Source organism: Podarcis bocagei (genome assembly GCF_964188305.1).
Source record: "Podarcis bocagei genome assembly, chromosome: 2".
Taxonomy (NCBI): Eukaryota; Metazoa; Chordata; class Lepidosauria; order Squamata; family Lacertidae; genus Podarcis; species Podarcis bocagei.
The window spans coordinates 56,407,070-56,415,187 of NC_138126.1; the positions used below are offsets into that span (position 1 = coordinate 56,407,070).

The window sequence follows — 8,118 nt, forward strand, 5'->3', positions numbered from 1 at the left end:
CACTATTACCCTGCACAAGGGCTTCCGCTTATAAAATGGAGCTTCTCCCCACTCTCCTCTTACCACACGCTCCCCGAAATTAACTTACAGTGGGGCAGGAGAATCCCAGAATATTGCAAGGGGGGCAGTGTTGAATTCAGTGCAATGTTGAAGTCCACCCATTGCTTTTAACCCTTTGTATGAATATTTGAATACAGTGGACCCTCCAGATACGAATTAAATTCGTTCCAGGGGTCCGTCCGCAAGCTGAAAAGTCCGTAGGCAAAGGCGCTGCTTCTGCACATGCATGCAGTGCGATTGAGCGCTTCTGTGCACGCCTGTGTGGCGAAACCCAGAAGTATACACTTCTGGGTCTGCCGTGTTCGTAACCCGAAAGATACATATCCAGAGCGGGACATAACTAGAGGGTCCACTGTATTAGTTTTTATTTCAGTTTATGGATTTATCTGAAATTTCATGTAGTTGGGCTGTTAAGTGATTATTTAAAAAACTGATCAGAAGTGTGCATGTTTTTTTCAGCAGAAAGTTTTTAAAAGTTTCTATCAGCTAGCTCTGTCAAATCCTTTTGATTTCTGTGATTTCGTGTTCATAATTGAGTGCGTTCTCCCGCTGAAGTCCATGGTGTGGATTTTACTTATGAACTTTATTCCATTCATATTGTCAAGCTGTACAGAAATGTAACTGAATGCCCTTTTCCTTCTTCAGCACGAAGACGTGATGTCCATCTCTCAAAAGAACAAGAGAGCCGTCTTCCTACACACTGGTTGAAAAGCAAAGGGGCCCACACCACAATGGCAGATGCCTTATGGCGCCTTCGAGACTTGATGCTGAGAGATACTCTTAATATCCGTCAAGCATACAATATAGAAAATGTTTAATCCTCTTTCGATACCAACATATAAAATTTTTGTGGAACAATAGCTGTTTGTTATTGGTGGGGGAGGGCAAACTGGTTTTATTGCATCTTACTGTACATTGCAAGATTGTTTTTTTATATAAGGACACTTTTAATAAGCATATTTCACTTTTTGTTATATTATGTTGACTTTTTTAAAAATATACAGACTTGTGCATATGGTTCTTTAACTTGGAAGATGATCTCACACTTTTGTTATAAATGCAAAATAAGGTTACATCATTTGGCCTTACACGGAGGTTCTCATGCCTTTTTTTTTTTTTAAGCAGCAAGAGTGTGTAGCGAAGAGAAATGTGAAGTTAATCCCAGTTTGCATCTTAGCAGCATGAGCATCCATGTGCTTGTGTGGTAGTGACTTTTGGCAGATACATCAGAAGAACTTAAAGCCTTCCTTTAAATAAAGCTACTAGGGTAGGGAGAAGATGGAATCAACTTGGTAAATGTAAGGCCTTTTTTATTTGTTCCCAGAACTTGATAAAAGGAAATAAGCAAGACTGTATCTTTTGATTTGACCACCTTTTGTTGGCACATATAAGTTCAAAGTGGGGCTTGTATTGATGAGTCTGCTTTAAGAGATCTGCAGACATGAAGGCTTGCATGTGATGCCAGTAGACATTGGCCTGATGATAGTGTGCTACCTAATTTATTTCTCCAGGATGAGACCTGTGCTCATCACCACCAGCACCACCTCCTTGGGAAATACTTGAGTAAGCTTAAGTATAAAGGGGGAGGGATTTCTACTTTGCTGTCTTAATATGAAGGATGCATAATATCTTTGAATTCTCAGATCAGAACATTTATACATGTGTATTTTTAAAGGTGCAAAGCTTTAGTTTCCAAGACCTTCACTTCGAAATCAGAATTGGATGTTTTGTTTCTTGTAGTTTAAGGTTCCCACTGCAAATTTAATGCAGTTTATAACTAATATTGGAAGGTAAGTAACAGAGCATGCAAAAGGAGCATATGTATTTTAACAGCTTAAAATAAGTGCTCTATTCAGGACTTGGTATTTTGACACTTTTTCTTTAAAGGTTGCTCTGATGAAAGCACTGCAGTCCTACTGTTGATAATTTTTATACACATAGTCCTAGCTGTACAGCACTGCTTATAAGCCTAACACAGCAGATCATCATATGTAGGAATTGGTGTCCTGAACCTACATAAATTTATTTAGAAAGTTAATCTAATTTTTGTTCCCACAGTTATAGGACAATACAGCATTTGTCTTTACTAGTAACAGTAGTCACAAAGCAGAGAGTTCCTTAAGGCATGTAAAAAGTCCTAGGTGAAACCAGTTGGAGTTGTTAGTTGTGTAGTTCTGTTTTGTTGCCTGAGGGCCAGACTACCAATGGCATTAATTGCATAGCCTGCTTTTCACTGCACACTTTTTCTTCCATAAAACAGGGGGGGGCAGGGGTAGCGAATTCAAGAGCTTTTTCTCCCGTGCAAATTGTAGGCATGGGCCCCTCAAATCAAGGGTAGAACCCTGTCCCCAATACTAGTCATTTTTCAGAGAGGTTTGCACATAAACTCTGATAAACATCATGTGTAATAGTATAGCCCTGATACTAGGATTTTCTAGTTCAGCAGCCTTCCTTCTTTGGGTGACATCCATCATAGCACAAGGGGGCATCCACTTGTAGAAAGAGGAGCACCTCCTTCATGTGCACCCCCAAAATATGCTCCAGAGGGTTGGGGGACTGGAGGGGAAGGATGGAGCCTTGTTGCAAAGATGGGCTGCCACAATTAGATCTCCCTCTTCATCTTTAAAGTTAGATTTATAAGTTTAGAAAAAACAGCTTTGAATGTTGACAAGTAAAGGAATGCTTATCAAGCATGGATTCAAAGAAATAATTCAGGAGGCCACCACCTGACAAAGCTTGCACAAATATCAGTTAGGAGGCACGTTAGAAGTCATGTTTAATTACGAGGTTGATTTTAACGAAGAATTGTTGCCATGCTGGCTTCAGAGAATGAGTGGTTCATCAGGATAAGTAACTGTCTTATTGGACCAACTTTAGTTCACCCAATGAAAATTACATTCCATTACCTATTTTAACACACATCCAGAAAAATGTATATTTAGTTGATGTTTCTGGATCTGTTTCAGTGATACAATGCATTATGAAGATGACAGCAAGTAGCCTGTGAAAAATATACTATTAAAGTTTTGGTTCTTCAGATGAGGTACTAATGCAAAATACAATATTAATATTACAGAGATTTTTGTATCCTTATCATTATATCATATGTGGCACACATCTTAGTATATGGCCTTTGCAATTTTTAAAAACCTCACAGATCTCTGCATGCACCCAGGAGTTTTCCTTGGGTGACTTAGCAGAAGCTGCCAATGCCAAATCAGCTCAGCACTGGGAGCTACTGAGGCGAGTGCATGGGTGCTCTTCTGGATCGTGGCCAGTGTGTTTGAAATTACCTCTCACATTTCAGTTTCAATGTCAAAAGGAGGCAGCAAGTCCTAGATCTTTAGTACTTGGAAACACCATAGACTTTTACTAATACAATCACTTTTTGTTTTAGGTATTGCAAAAACTACACCAAAGAACCTGGAATTTATTTATTTTTATTTATTTAAAAAATAAACAGGAGACACCCTTTGAATGCTGTATAATTCAGGAGGATCAGTGTTGAATAATATGCAGCATTGTTTTTCCCATACATTTAAGAAGAGGGCAGCTTCACTATTTCTAATAATCCAGGAGTAAACAATTAGAACTGTAAATGAGACCTTTGCCTTTTCTATGGCAGTGCAGAGCACTCCTCCTAGACCATTAGGCTGGCCCTAATTATTTTAAATTTAATTTATTCCAAAATCATGTCTCTGTTTACTGGGGGCATTTCAGTAACATGTAGGATTAAAGTTTGATGGCTACAATCCAGTATTGCACAACCAGCTAACTAAACTTTTCTAACTATAAATTGTTGAGAAGAAGAGCAAACCATGTCTTTTTTTGACCATTTGGACCCATTATTTTTTTTTCCTACAGCCATGCACTGTATTAGAATAAAAGGACATTGACTATTCAAATAAGAGTCTGGGAAATGGTTGGCTTGAGTGGAAAACATGTTTCAGTGAACCAGTTTGGAAGTGATCAGCAGTTCATCTCCTATTCCATATTCCCCACTCTTCCCTTAGAGCAAATGTGTTTATGTAATAATTCAAGTTGATGTTTTATAATATACTTTTCAGCATATATGCTTTTTGGACCTGGTTAATCCATGCCTCATTTTTTACTCCTGGTTGTATACTCCATTGAGTAAAGTGATAACTAGTCAATGTGCATGTACTATCAGTTTGTCTGAGGCTTTTTAATTTGAATAAAAATAGCTTGCAGTTTGGATTAGCCAGGTTTGATGTCTTATTCTTAGTTTTCCTGGAAATCTAGACGTGTCCTATAAAAAACCACAGGGATAAGCAAGCTATACATACTGTCACAGTTCCCCCAAAAAGCAATCCTAGGATAATATGAAACTATCTGAACTGTCCTAATATAGAGCTGTATCAAATCAATACACAGATCCACTGAATCTTAGGTGTATGATGGTGGTCACACATTTTGCCTGTCTGGAAAATCACTGTTGAATTCACTTAATGCTTAATTCCTACATACATGTACGGCTTATATAGTATGTGACCTATAGAAGGAATGTTAAACGTCCTTAATTTCATTAGATCTACTTGTACCATAATCAATACCAGCAAAGTGCACTCTACATCTCAAAACATTATTTTTACAAATTATAGGCACCTGTGTGTTCATGCATTAGGACTCTGATGTGAGTAACGCGTAAGTTTATACAAGCTTGAGGTCTATTTCTTGGGGCATATTGTGGTTAACTTAGGTTAAATTACCCCCAAAAGTAATTTGTACTAAATACCAAAGACTATACAGTACAATTTCAAGCCATTAAAGCAGGTGTGGCTAATGTGCAGGCTGCGTCCAGTTCCAAGAGACGGTGGGTGCATGACAATGACACACACATTTTATTATTTAAATAATAAAGCCACTTCTATACTTGGCCATGACATGCGGCCCTCTGAAGACTGACCCTGGATCAATGTGGTCGTTGGCTCAAGAAACATTAGCCAACCCTGCAAAGGCTAATAACAGATGAACCACTCACTGCTTCCCTTGATTCAGCAGCTGTTTAGAGCGACTGGAACAAGCTGAAAAGGGGGAAATGTACTAAAGTTTTCCAGAGCAAAGCTTCCAGAATTCTCTGCGGCCATGCATGGACAAGGCTCATGATTGCTTGCTACATCTGAACCAGCCCAGTGTCATGCCAAACAGGTTCCCTAAAATGAAAAGAGAAGCAGTACTACAAGTTGTATTTGTGGAAGGGTTTATAAAAAACAGGTGATTAATCAATAAACCAATGATGAAATGTTTTAGATGTACAATTAATTACAGCTTCTGAAATAAATATAAGTATTGTAACCGGTCTTTACTGTTCAGTTCCTGGGTAGCTGTGACTACAATAAGACAACTACAGCATCTTCTTCCAGCAACCTGGGTAGCAAAAACTTCATGGGACTCGAAACAGTCATTGTTCAGTCTGAACACTTGTAATTTTCTTAATTTAGATGTGAAAGGCAAGTAGGATTTAGAAGTTCAGATTTCACTTCATCTAAATTATTCAGTGTCAAAGTCATCTTCCTTCCAAATTTTGCTCATGCTGTCTCTCAGACCTTTTTCTACGGTAAACGTCATCTGTAAAATATTTATTTCTCAAAATACTGTGGTGGAAACATCCTTTAAATGCATCTTACATTCATTACGTCACTTCGTTAGACAGCTATCCCCCGCCTCCCGCAATGTAAACAATCAGCTGAATGGGCTGATTCATGCCAAACCAGATCACAGCACCAAATACCGTATTTTGAAGAATATACCATGGCAATGAGTGAATGATTTATAGAAGCAAAGCTTGTTAGAGCAAGGATGGGGAATGTGATCTGACCAAAGCACTGGATCTAGAACTGACCCACGAGTAGACCCTTTTTAATAGGCGAGTGGGACGATCCACTTATCAATCACCTGATACATATATGGTGAATCAAAGTTTAAGCTGTGGCAGAAGTGTTAGGCTTATCTCCGATCTTAATACTTTTTGTCCCACAGCACTAAAATTTGGAGATAAGCCTCTCCCACTGCCTTTCACTATCAAGCAGCAAGTAGAGGCACATCTCCTAGTGCAGTAGGACGAGAACCAAGAGAAGAGACAAGCCTCTGCTTGTTCTTTTATGGTAGAAAACAGTAGAGTCTTATTTATCTCTGATCTTGTGCTGTAATTCCATAGCACTATGATCAGAGAACGGCTGCCTGCTCTGGCAGTTTACTGTCAAAGAGCAGGCAGAGGCTTATCTGATCTTAGCACTAACCTTCAAAGACTAGAGAGAAGAGATCCCTCATCTCCAAGGTTAGATCAAAGATAACAGATCCAGCCATGTTCCAATTCAGAATACCAGAAATTATATAACCAGGCATCATAAAACAGGTGAATATGGTTTAACCAAAATAGCCTCATGGGAGAAACTAGCCAGGTTACTGCTGACTTAAGTCTGCTACCTATTTCATGAGATGATACTGCTGGTACTTACCCGTGAAGGGTTGCTTTTCATGCATGTAAGATGACAGCCAATGGTTGACAGCAGGTAAAACCATTTTAAGAAAAACAGGCTTCCTTGGTGGCTGTGGCTGAGAATCATTCATTCTAACTTTTTCAAGGGAGGGGGAAGATCACTGAGCATATACAGTAGCTGACTAAACCATCAACTTCTTAAATGACCAGTCTAGGTATCGAATTGGGCATAGCACTGAAATTGCACTTTGTGAAATATGTCACTTGTCTCTTAGAAGAGCAGCAAGGGCAACTGCATCCCATTAAAGAGTTCTGAGACCTTTAATACCATTAGCCATAAAGTCTTAAGTTATCCATATTGTGGTTACCTGTTTGAGATCTTATTGGGCTATTTCTCCATTTAATAAAAGCTGAACATAAAGCAAAGCAAATCTTCAGGTATGATTAAGCAATTATGAACTTATTTTAGAGGTAATGGGTTACACAAACTAGGAAATATCTGTTAAGTCTAGGCTTTTAACAATGACTGTAGATATATCTGCTAAGAGATAAATACCAGAAAACGTTATGAAAATACTTACAAAAAGTCTCTTGCCCAATTCGGACTCTGATCATAAACCATTCCATAGCACCTCCAAGGATAAAAAAGAAAGGGAGAAATCGATATACTCCAAAGCGTTGCTTTCCAGGCACCATGTTCAAGAGTAGTTTTATTTTATGTTTGACAAGCATTTTACATAGGAACTTATAATCCTTGCAAAGGAGTGGTTGATCCTAGAAAATGTAAAAAATTGATAAGATTGATTAATCAACCTATATGGAGAGTAGCTAATGAAACCAACTGGGTTTCATATCTTTCTTGTACACAACTTGACCCTGTGCAATAAACATTCAAAACTCAAATGATAAAGAGCTATGCAGACTGATCTATGCACGCTTTCTCATTAGTAAGGTAAAGGTAAAGGGACCCCTGACCATTTAAGTCCAGTCGTGACCGACTCTGAGGTTGCGGCACTCATCTCGCTTTATTGGCCGAGGGAGCCGGCATACAGCTTCCAGGTCATGTGGGCAGCATGACTAAGCTGCTTCTGGCGAGCCAGAGCAGCGTACGGAAACACTGTTTACCTTCCCACCAAAGTGGTACCTATTTATCTACTTGCACTTTGACATGCTTTTGAACTGCTAGGTTGGCAGGAGCCAGCACTGAGCAATGGGAGCTCACCCCGCCGCGGGGATTCGAACCGCCGACCTTCTGATCGGCAAGTCCTAGGCTCTGTGGTTTAACCCACACTTCTCATTAGTAAATTCCACTTAATTGGCAATTATTCCTAGGACAGTGTGCGTATGAATGTATTCTTGAAATTATATGCATTCTATCATTTTCACATTCATTTATAGAATGACTCATAAATAGCGCTATGACAGTATTTTAATCCACACAAGCTTTTCAGCTTCCAGATGAAATGATCCCCCTCTCCTCCCCCATGCACTAATATGAGGGTTCTCCTGAATTACTCACCAAAAAACCCTGGAAACCACTTTTCCGACAGTAGAACATAATTATGCTTCTGTTGTAAATCACTGCCCTATTGGCTGTT

General features: G+C 39.1%; 2 protein-coding genes across 16 annotated transcripts in view; one reads left to right on the forward strand and one right to left on the reverse strand.

Annotated features, from left to right (window-relative positions):
- Positions 1–4,281, forward strand: part of PBRM1 (polybromo 1) — a 51,383-nt gene extending 47,102 nt beyond the window's left edge. For all 15 annotated transcript variants that reach the window (XM_081185130.1, XM_081185131.1, XM_081185134.1 and 12 more), the window contains one exon: positions 706–4,281. In XM_081185130.1, the coding sequence (XP_081041256.1) occupies positions 706–878 (173 nt within the window). In that variant the 3' untranslated portion in view covers positions 879–4,281. The remainder of the gene's footprint in view (positions 1–705) is intronic.
- Positions 4,282–5,264: 983 nt separating this feature from the next.
- On the reverse strand, positions 5,265–7,324 carry UQCC5 (ubiquinol-cytochrome c reductase complex assembly factor 5). Its single transcript, XM_081185173.1, has 2 exons — positions 7,102–7,324; positions 5,265–5,649 (listed from the first exon to the last, which is right to left on the reverse strand). The coding sequence occupies exons 1-2, from the start codon at positions 7,250–7,252 to the stop codon at positions 5,588–5,590; spliced, it is 213 nt and encodes a 70-aa protein (XP_081041299.1). The 5' UTR covers positions 7,253–7,324; the 3' UTR covers positions 5,265–5,587.
- Positions 7,325–8,118: the final 794 nt, after the last annotated feature.

Excerpts from the sequence above, each read along its gene's own strand:
- UQCC5 (XM_081185173.1), bottom strand. The coding sequence starts at position 7,252 with ATGCTTGTCAAACATAAAATAAAACTACTCTTGAACATGGTGCCTGGA. Across the intron at positions 5,650-7,101 it reads AATTGGGCAAGAGACTTTTT|ATGACGTTTACCGTAGAAAA; the intron begins GTAAGTATTTTC and ends AATATTTTACAG.